We start from the raw sequence: 11,502 nt of genomic DNA, 5'->3' as shown, positions 1-11,502 counted from the left end.
GAGTGGTTCGGCTCATGGTGCGCAGTACAAAGGCTCCTGAGTCCGAGCGAGGCAGGCAGCCTCACTTCCTGCACGGAGACTTCAGAGCTCAGGCAGGAGGAGGCAGGATAGGGTGGGGGGTGGGGGGGCTTAAGATGCAATGCAAGATGACGGGCCCAAACATCTCAGGAACCGGCAGCCTCCCCTCTGTGCAAAAGCAGGCTGCCCGGGGCCCCAGTAACTTTGACGGATGCCCTGGAAAGCACCAGTCAATTCTGTTTTTACCTGTTCTTCCACTCTTTCCTTCATAGATTGACCATTGACATTGAAAACGCTGACACTTTCCTTCGGCCTTTGGAGGTGGAAAGGCCCTTAGATATTTAGTCCTGCGCCTTCTCTCCTCCGGGAGAAATGAGCACCCGAGAGGGGACCTGACTGTGTGAATGGCAGACAGGATACTAGAACATGGGTCTCATTTGTACAATTCCATCACTGAATGGGAATGAGAAGTCTCTGTTCCAATCTGAAGTCCGAGTCCAATAACTAGTACAACAGACACACTTTACAAGAGTATTCATGTGAATACTAATCTCTAGACTGTAGACTGAGGGCAGTGAACCTTACATACATAAGTCAATGTTTAGGTCCAGTTTCTATGACAGTTAATGGCACGTGACAAACAATAAATAGGCGTTGAAGGATTTTTCTTTGAATGAATATAAAGAGTTTATTCGGTGCGTATTTGGGTATACAACAACAAATATTAAACAACTTTTTTTTAAACTTTTTTTGTGCACAGGACAGAAGACTGCCTGTACATGCTATGTCCACTTTTGGAACACAGATTTTAACAATTATTAATGCACAAAATCTTACATATCATGCAACTCTATGCCAAGATTCCAACTTTCTTCCATGCAACAGATATGAAGATCTAAATGGAAACCTAGCTAAGTCTTAAACACTTTTCCAGAAGCAAGTATAAGTATATGTTGTTTAGGGGTAACCAGTCTTAACATTTCCTTGTACACAATATTCACATGCCAAATACAACGACAGGAGGACTCGTACATATACAGATAAGACATTTCTTATTTTAACAACACAAAAGACGACATCACAGCTTCACAGTTCCTGTCTTTATACAAGAAGCCACAACAATAGTTTAACATGATAACACAAATGGAATTAAGAGAAATCTACACTTGAGGATAATCTTTTTTTTTTAAGTAATCTTTACTGACTGGGGTTGACAATACATCTCAATTTCTATGCACAGAATACAGCACAAGAACTTGACCAGAATACACTACAAATCTAAAAAAAAAAAAAAAAAAAAAATTGGTAGAATCACAAGAACACTGTTACCTTGAGCCTGAGATGCCAATTCAGATTCAACCCTGAATTTGGTTGATTTGGATTAAGTGACAGAGTCAATAGAACCATTGAATTTCAGAAATCATAAAGTTGCACTATACCAAAGTAAAGAGTACATCTGAATCAAGCGTAGATAGAAAACATTAAGCCAAGAAAACAACACAGGTCACATCATTTTGTTTGCCCCTACAAGACATTTAAGCAGTTAATTTTGTTTTGTTTTGTTTTGTTTTGTTTTTGAAGAGCAATTGTGGTCTTTTAACTTTTCTTGGTTGGAGAGCAAATTTTTATCAGCATTAGTGCTGTGAAATGTTTTTGGCTTGTCATCCCCAAAGCACAGGTGAGATCATGAGAAAATTGGGCAGTCCTTCTCCAGGATTTAGTTCACTGATAACGCTTGGCATTCTTTTGCGCAAGCTCAATCGAAATTATGGGGAGCTAGTATGGATGATAAGAAGGTGTCAGGGCAGAGAGACTAGTGAACCCTGCCTGTCTGGTGAACGTCATTGACAAATGTGAACTTTTGGGTGAAGGACTGCTAGAATTCAACAGCACCTGGAGGTAAGGTTCTGTTACAGAGCCCTTGTTTTGCCCTCACTGGCTACGTTGATTCGTTGTGGCTCATGGACTTGCCTCCGTTCAGCACGCCGGAGACACTTCTGCTCTTGGTTGGGGTCCCGCTTCCAGACCGGGAGAACTCTGTGAGGTCGTGCAGTGACGGCTCCTTGTACATGGCCACTGGAAAGCAGAGAAACACCGAGTCAGGGGCCTTCGCGTGCGCACCCCGCGTTGGCCCTCAGCTTGTCTTCTGGTGACTAGGCTTCCCTGCTCTAGGCCGAACGCGGAAGACGCTGCTTCCAAGGACTCTGCTGAGAACGTACTGGCTTGGCTTGAGCAAACTCCAGTCTTTGGCACGGGGGTGTGCAAAGAATTCTAATGCCTCATTCCCATCACTTATGGTTATATACGTGAGGGCGTTAATGAAAAATGCATTTAATAAAGCTCTTGGAATCTTAAATAGAATCTACAGCATGCTGTGCAAGCCAAATATTAAAATTTTAAAACACTGATTTCTATCATGTTCAAAAGGATACTCTCCAAGAGCCTAAATGTTTAGTGCATGTCTTAAGGCAATACGTGGTACATAGTACTGTTGTTGTGCTGTGAGTAACAATACTAGCGGACACTTACAGAGCACCTACAACGTACTAGACACTATGCTAAGTGCTTCACATGCATTACCTCATTTGATCCCCCAAAGAATCCTATGACTTGGGTGCTTTAGCCATATTTTACAGGCGAGGAACACAGGTCAATAATCCAGCCATGCCCACCCAGTTAGGACAGAGGGGAGTTGGGATTCGAATCCAAGTAGTTTGGCCACAGAACACAGGCCACGTTGAGCAGTGCTATGTGGATCCGATGGGGCAGTGTGTTGCTGCTCTCACCTTGATTCTAACCCCAGGCCAGTGACCTCTTGGAGGTCTCGCTCGGCTTTGCCCACATCCTCTATCCCTTCTCTACCACATCTCAGCTACTTCTAACATCCTTATCTTCTGCACCCCATCTCTCTCCCTTACCCTTTCCACCTTGACTGCAAGACAAACTAGGAATGGAAACTGTTGGGACAGTATCGCTGGGCCGTTAAAGAGGGGCCCAAGGAGCTTCCCCGTAAGTGTTAAGCATGCAGACATTTGAGCATCTGTGTTTCTGTCCAGGAACGACTTTGGCAGGATTTGGGGTTCTTGGCTGTCCTGGGTTAGCAGTCAAGCTGCTCCCACATAAGCAAGGTGTTACTATCTACAGATGTACTATGGGAAAATTAAAATCAGAAGATTGGATGCTATTGTCAATGCTTAATGTTTTAAGTGTTATAAAATGTTACTAAATTTCTGTATAATTGCGTTTAATGGGGAAGAATTACGCTCCACTTAAGAGAAGCATGATGAAGGATTGAGTTAAGTAAGGGTACTCGTCTAATCCACAGTTCCTAGCGTGTCAAGTTTACCTTTGAGTGGTTTGGGCAGAAAGTGAGCTGCAGGCTTGTTCTTCTTCACATGGTTTCCTTTCATGATCTCCCCTTCTTTGTTCAGACCCAGATACCACCCTCGGCCGGACTGCTGTTGGCGGTATATCATCGATGAATACGTCACGTAATAATTTTCAAACACCGATTCTTTGAATTTGCACTCAGGTGTAAAATGTTCCTGGCAAGACAAGTAAATAAACCAAAGCTCAATATTTATAGCTCTGAACTTCATGGAGAACCCTGTGGTATTGTTCTTCAAGAGTCCAGGACATACTTTGTTCAAGCTTGTATGACTGGTGCTCTATTTTAACAGCATAAACTATTACCATTGGAAACCAAGACTATATATAACATTTCATATGATGCTTTGGAAAAAGCCCTAAGTGCGAGTGCCACTGATCAATGATTAGCTCTCTTTGTAATAAGATAATGGAAAAATTACAACGAGCCACATAACTAATATATTGGATAAATGCAAGAGCTAAAATTGAAAAGACCAGTATAAAGCTGTCACATGGAGCTTTGTTCCCTTTGGGATTAAATATGAGAAAATAAACATTTTGTCCTTCTTAATTTTCATAGGTTCTCCAGTTACCATACACTATAATTGTCAACTGCCCGAGGCCATTACTGGCTGCCGACGTTTCTAAAAGGATGCTACAAAGAAAGGCTACCTTTTGCTTTTAGGTCAACCAAATTGATTTGTCTTTTAATCATTGGACCTTGACTTAAAAAAGAAAAAAAAAAAAATTCTCCGCTCGCCTCATCCTTGCCTTACAGTAATGTTTACAAGCCAATCAATAGAGAAGCAAGGAATTTACAGTAATTCTACAAGCAGACATGAGAGAGCAGCCCAGGGGACTCTGAACCCTGGAATGGGATTTCTGCCATGTGCTTGGCCATGTTTCCCTTGGACCTGTCCATACAAATGAAGGGTTCCTGATCCAACGGACTATTTCAGAAAAAAACCAACACAACAAACAAACTGAAAACCTTCTTTCAAGTCTTGTGGATTTGTGTGTATGAAATAAACAGCCATCAAAAGTGGCCATTTGTGAGCCAAATGAAACGAGCAGCAGATTCTAATCTCTACGGAGTCCACGGAGTAGCAGTGGAAGACAAGGAGAAGAATGGCAGCTGAACGACATGTGAGGAAGCCATTTTAGATATTTGCCAATTTGCTGAGATGTTAATCAGGAAGAATTTCTCATAAAACCCTAAAAAGAAAACAACCTTGTAAAAATATCATATGCTTTGTGGACACCAGCCCTTTCTGAACAATGCCTCCATGGTCCCACCGTCCTTCTTTTTCATATTGGATATCTGTCTAAGCAATGCACACTATCTGCACAAGAGAATCTGAAGTGCTCTCGGAATCTGAAGTCACTTCAGCAAAGAGGGACAGATTCCTCATATGAGGCAGCCTTTCTCTGAAAGTTAAGCCACATGTGCTTTTCTTTTGGGAATCCACAAAATCTGTTCCACTCCGTAAGCTCACCAATTCTCCCCATCTGGCCTCCAAGGCATTGATTAGAGTCATCTTTTGGGGTTATTTTGGCCTAGGGGCATACTTGGTAAGTCCCCCAAAGATTCACACAAATTCAACCTGTGCAAGAAGAAATGTATTTCCAAGGCAATGATCATATGTCAGAACCGGTGTTCTGTTCATGGGTTGTGAAGATTCCCCTTTGTGGGATTCTCAACAGGGAAATCCAATGTATGCCTACAAATAAATGTGACTAAAAGTCTCCACATTTCTTCTAGTGATGAGGACAGTTGCATATAACGTTGTTGAAATTCTTTGGGAATGAAATCACCATTTGGGGGGCACCGGGGTGGCTCAGTCGGTTAAACGTCTGCCTTTAGCTCAGGTCAGGATCTCAGGGTCCTGGGATCAAGCCCCACATCGGGACCCTGCTCTCAGTGGGGACTCTGCTTCTCCCCCTCCCTCTGCTTGTACTCTCTCTCTCTCTCTCTCAAATAAATAAATAAAATCTTTAAAAAAAAGAAATCACCATTTGGGGAAAAAAATCTCATCCTTGGAGGGTGAGTTTTACTTTCATAAAGAGTCAGAAACCGTTCAAAAATAAATATGGTGAACAATATATATGATCGAGGTGAGTGATTCTGTGTAGGTACATAAATACTGTATGACCGACTCCCAAACGGTGGGATGGAATGACTGCCGAGGCAGGTCCCCAAAAAGGGCTGCAGTTAACGTCCCATGTGATGGCAGCCTTCACTCATTCGTTTATACGCAGTTTCTGACAATCCACTGTATGCTTGGGTGGTGCTAAAAGTTCACAGGTAAATAAGGAGCCTCAGAAAACTCCCCAGGTATTTGCAGGAGTCAGCCATATACCCAAATGATTTGGACACGAGGTGTGCTGCCATTAAGTACGGAACGGGAGACACAAAGGTGTTTTATGAGAACAGAGAAAGCCCAGTTTTGCTCTGACTGGGGGACTGCAGAGGGGTGGGCTTTACAGAGAGGGTGTTATTTTAGGTGAGCTTTGAAGGGTGGGTAGGAATTCAAACCAGAAAGAGGGGAAGGATACTATCTGAAGCACAGAGCCACAGTCCTTTGATGTGTCCCCTATGTCTCAGTAATTATCACCCACCATCCTATCCTGGTAGCTGCTCACGCTTCAAACTTCAGGGGACCTTGAAGTCCATCATCCACAAATCCCTCCAGCCCGTGATCTTTACCTTCCATTTCCACTGCTACTGTTCTAGCTTGCGCCCTCTGCCCTCTCTGCTGGCTTGCTGGCATAACCTCCCCTCTCGTCTCTCCCCTTCTGCTAGCACGTTTCCCTGCGAAAGCAACATTCCCTTCCTTAGGAACTTTTGACGGTTTTGCCTGGCTTTACGGGAAAAACAACTTGATGTGGCATCTACGATTCTCCACGGTTCAGTCACCACCCTGACTTCAGCCTCACCCTCTGCCACAGGGTAGTGTGCGCCTCTGTGCCTTTCCAGAGGCCACTCGTTTCCTTTGCTTAGAATGTCATTCTTCTGTCTCCCTACCTCCTGGCTTTCCTCTCGTCCCTCACAGCCGAGCTCGGATAGAGGATCTCCCTCAGTCGGAACCGACTCTACGCGTATTTGTGCTCCCTTAAGCCCTACCTACATCTCTAGCTGCCCCCGTGACTCAGGCACATGCATGACGGCTCCAGATGGCAGGGAACTGGTCTTATTTTCTGAACCCACCTTCTCCTCTCACAAATGACTGGTCATATTGCCTAGCAAGCAGCGGACCACTCAACTCCCGTTTACAGGATTTGGATTTCGGAGATTCAGATTTCAGTCTGAGAAATTCCAGGATTCAGAAGTCCCAACCAGTGAAAAGTCTGCAGGGAACTTCCTTAATACCATATGGAATCGGCTGTCTGCAGAAGGAGGCTGTCATCGCACGGACAGATCCTGCAGGAGCGATTTAGTATCTGTTAAGAATAACAGATACTACACAGATCACTGGCACCTACAACATTAGGAGGAAAAACTTGGCGATTGTTACAACTATTGAAAAATGGCAAGGAAGGACTCAATGAACTGAATGCTCTGTCACATCCTGGCAATTTCTTAGTCATCACCACTAAATTTGGACTCAGAAACTCAGCAGAGAGGAAAATGAGGCCAAAAAAAGAATGTTGAAGCAACCAGAGGAGTGTTCTCTTCTCTGTGTGTGACACTGTCATTTTATCCAGTGTTGGAATGAGTAGGCAGAAGAGGCTTCATTTTTATCCAGTGTGGAAAAACGTGAACATCCCACCCAACACAGGAAGGACTAGCAAAGGGGTACTGGGTTCACCCTATCGGGGAAGCCCTGTCTGGAGGATGCCAGGTAGACATATGGCAAGGAATCAGCAGCCTCCTCTGACTGATGTGAAGATGATCATTAGCGCTCTTGAAAAAGGTACCATCGTGGCCTTGACACCCAGCAGACGTTAAACAGAGGCAGCATTGCTCTTCTGGATTTCATATGCAGTAGATAAAAATCTGCTATCACGATAAATGAACGACTGGTTTCAAAAGATGCCAAGCACCTTTTCTTTTGTACTCGGCTGCACAGGGAATGCTTTATATCTTGTAACTTTTTATGCATTGACTTCTCCTAAAAGTTGTTTCTCGTGCATATCAGTAATTTTTTTTTTCCCAGAGGAATAATGTCTTTTTAGTTCGTGAAATAATCAATCTGTCTTTAAATCTCCTCTGTATCATCATCTCTATTCTCCTTGAAGTTCAAGGTTAGTTATTTTCTCAGTGGATATTGAACCCTTTCATCTAAGGAATCCATACCAGTTAGTTATCATGATTATATCTTGGGTAAGGAAGGAGACTCTATGCAGAATGAGCAGATCCAGGAGCAAAATCTAACATTTATTGTTTACCGATTTACTCACTATTAAGGGCGAAATAGTTTTTTTTGGAGGTGGAAATATCACCGGTGACAGGAAAACACCTGAAACCCTCCACATCATGTTCACAGAACATACTGGAGAGTACTTACAGCCACAAATGATCATGGTCAGCCGCCCTAACCAGGGCTTATGGCCTCTACACAGACTTTGAGGGATTCACACCATCAGTAATGTTGGTTAGATGCAAATAACACCCAGACCCAATGGTGGGCCACAAAGCATCTTTGCCCCAGGGTCAGAAGGAGCAACAAGGGCCCTGGGCTGCCCCTGGCATCGAGAGCAGTGTCACTCAGCAGGGGCTGTGTACCTGCACCCTGGGTCGCCAGAACCAAAAAGGTGAGAGTAAAGCATATCTGTCCATCATCAAGGTCATCTCAGTGCCCTAAACGCGTCTGCAAAACCAAGATACGCTCGCCATGACGAAACGCCTTTCTGATTAAAGTCACGTGGCAAACATGGGCCTCTGTAGCAGATTGTTCATACATTTTCCCCCTTGCATTTGTATTTTCAGCTCTGGTACCACTGGTCGGGTGGCCGTGCTTCATTGGAGTCTGTTCGTCAGCAGGATGGGAAGCTTTTGAGGATTGCCATGTACACTGTAAATGTTTCCTTTTAACACATTTCTCTTGAGAGAAGTATTTTTTAAGTGGGCTGCACTGATTCCCTTGGATCTCATGAGAGTAACAGTCTACTTGAGGTCGTCCATACGTCAGATGGCAACACTAAGCCCTTGGACCTGAACAAAGCTGGTGACATCCAGTGTAGCCTTTCACATATGTACACGCTAAGTGAACACATCCTGCTCCAGAGAAGTATTTCTCAATACGTTCTGTCTTATTCACACATAACACTTTGTAAATCAGGCACCGGAGAACATGGAAACAAACACAGTTTAAAGATACATGAGTGGGCTTTTAAAGAAACTTAAAAAAATGAATGTAGTAAAACACGACTTCTTCCTTTCAACGGGTTCTATAAACACATTGTAACTACTCATTTCTCCCTTTAATCCTCTCGCTTGGTCCTGTCTTCCGGCCACATTTTCAGTAGCCTGACAATCCGATTAATTTAACAATTACTGCCAAAAGCAAGGGTCACTCTTCTAATTCTGAGCCATGTTCAGATGACAATTTTCTAGATCTAAAGTTAGCAGGTTACTTAAGCACGTCTGACTCGTGTGCATCAATTATTCCCCAGTCTAATGAAAATAATATGCAAATTAAAATTAGATTTTCGACTCTGTTAAAAAAATTAAGATTTTTATTTATTTATTTGACAGAGAGAGACACAGTGAGAGAGGGAACACAAGTAGGGGGAGTGGGAGAGGGAGAAGCAGGCTTCCTGCTGAGCAGGGAACCCGATGCGGGGCTCGATCCCAGGACCCTGGGATCATGACCTGAGCCAAAGGCAGACGCTTAACGACTGAGCCACCCAGGCGCCCCCTGTTAAAAAAAAAATTTTAAAAATAGATTTTTTTTTTAAAGATTTTATTTATTTATTTGAGAGAGAGAGAATGAGAGACAGCACGAGAGGGAAGAGGGTTAGAGGGAGAAGCAGACCCCCCGCTGAGCAGGGAGCCCGATGCGGGACTCGATCCCGGGACTCCAGGATCATGACCTGAGCTGAAGGCAGTCGCTTAACCAACTGAGCCACCCAGGCGCCCTAAAAAATAGATTCTTAAAACAGAAATCAGACCCATGGGGGTGACACTGTAACTACCTATATTCTCTATATAGGTCTCCCCTCGATCAGTGATTTCAAAATCCAGGATTAATTATTATATTCAGGACTTTGATGTTCTCTCCCAGGGTATATTTGATGTGAATGAACTTCATTATTATTAAGATCAAAGAATGGGAAGGGAGAGGTTGGGGGAGAAGGAACCGATATTATTAATTCATGATAAAGAGACAATGGTTTGTCCATTCAAATATCCTCTGGACTGTGAGATACTTGAGGGCAGCTCCTAGCATGAGGCCTGGCTTATAGTCCATGAAGAAAACACATAGGTTGAAATAAATAAATGAAAGACCGGAATAACATTTGAAGGGAGCTTGGTAGCTCCCGTGTATGGATCCGGAAAAGGGCAAAGTGTGGCATGCTCTGCACAGAGGACTGGTTGAGAATAGACACTGACGAGTCAGAACCTGCCTGTGAGGCCAGAGAGAGCAGGTGCAAAAGGGAGGAAGGGGGCCTACAGACACATTCAACTTGAAAAACTGGAGAGGGAGGAAAGGAAGAAAGAGAGAGGAGAGGGGTGGGAGGGAAGGAAGGAGAGAGGGAGGGAGGGAGAGAGGGAAAGACAAGAGGGAATAATAAAGACAAAACAGTGCTTAAGCAGCAAGAATAAAGAGATTTCCTGTTAATAACCAAGATAGGGGCCTTAAACTTCTCCTCTTGCTCTCTGGGTCTGCAAATAGCCAAACATTTCAATTGAATTCTATTACCTTGAGTTTTGTTAAAATTGGGGGGGGGGGGGCCCTACTGGTCCTGCTGACCTGACTGGATTGCTGTACGAGGATCCAGTGAGATGAGGTGTGTGAAAGACGTTCCATAAACATGAAATGTGGGATGACTTCTCAAAATACATGGCCAGAAAACCAGGGCAAAATAAATACATTCTCGTTTCTTTCCAAGGTACTTCTTCGCTCCGGAATCCGTTTATAAAGGGTCTGCTTATTCGTGTTTTATTAACATGGGAGAATATAAATTCGGCCCCCAAATTAGGACTGCACATGAATTACACTTTGTGTTTGGTGCTCTCCTCCAAGCCTGCTCCCCAGAAAACTGTTTCGCCTCCTTTCATTTTTCATTTCTGTCCACAGCTCTAACGAAATGAAGTGCTTACAAATGGGCTTCATGAAATACCATGCAACAAAAACGACTTCAAAGTACACATGTTATTTAGCGACCATTTGTAAAGAAATGCAAATTATAATTAAGAAAATGGATATGGGATGATTTTTCCTCATATGGCTACAATGAAATTTCTTGGTAGCACTTTCATATTCTAAGATATTTCATAGGTACTTTGATTTATCTTCTGTTGACCCCACAAAATATGCCAGCACAGTATTGCATTTTCTCAATTCTTCGCAAACCAAAATGACAAAAAAAAAAAATACTAAGGAGCTTGTCAATCAACTGCCTGTTTAAAACAGAATCAGGACATAGATCTGATCATATTTTAGGCCTGGAGTTCATTTAGTCCTTTGTATTGGCCTGTTCTGGATTTTCATATATTTTTGTACATCAGTCTCATGCCAGGGATTACCGAGACTGCCAAATTTTACAGAGTGATTTGTTTTATTTATTTTTACTTTTTCATTTTTAAAGATTTTATTTATTTCTTGGAGAGAGATAGAGATAGAGAGATTGAGACAATGAGTGGGAGGAGAGGTACAGGGAGAAGCAGACTCCCTGCAGAGCACGGAGCCCCTCTCCTTACTTGATCCCAGTTCTCTGGGATCATGACCTGAGCCGAAGGCAGACGCTTAACTGGCTGAGCCACCCAGGTGCCCCTATTTGTTTTATTTTTATAACACTGAAATAAGCTTGAAAAAAAGCAGGAGACAAAACAAAAACAATGCATCCCTTACAGAGCCTAAGAGGGGTTGTTTTTGTCATCATACAAAAATTATGTGATCCGAAGGCCTCATTCAGCTCCAAACCTGATCAGCAAATAGGTTTTGTTTT

At 43.2% G+C, this 11,502-nt stretch overlaps 1 protein-coding gene across 6 annotated transcripts in view; it reads right to left on the bottom strand.

Annotated features, from left to right (window-relative positions):
* Nucleotides 1–680: 680 nt before the first annotated feature.
* Nucleotides 681–11,502, bottom strand: part of FGF13 (fibroblast growth factor 13) — a 486,720-nt gene continuing 475,898 nt past the window's right edge. For all 6 annotated transcript variants that reach the window (XM_081808186.1, XM_081808184.1, XM_081808182.1 and 3 more), the window contains 2 exons: nucleotides 3,365–3,563; nucleotides 681–2,094 (listed from right to left, as the gene is read on the bottom strand). In XM_081808186.1, the coding sequence (XP_081664312.1) occupies nucleotides 1,958–2,094; nucleotides 3,365–3,563 (336 nt within the window). In that variant the 3' untranslated portion in view covers nucleotides 681–1,957. The remainder of the gene's footprint in view (nucleotides 2,095–3,364; nucleotides 3,564–11,502) is intronic.

This window comes from Leptonychotes weddellii, chromosome X, assembly GCF_054177405.1.
Source record: "Leptonychotes weddellii isolate Sample4059 chromosome X, ASM5417740v2, whole genome shotgun sequence".
Lineage (NCBI taxonomy): Eukaryota > Metazoa > Chordata > Mammalia > Carnivora > Phocidae > Leptonychotes > Leptonychotes weddellii.
This window is presented reverse-complemented; position numbering and strand designations above follow the sequence as displayed.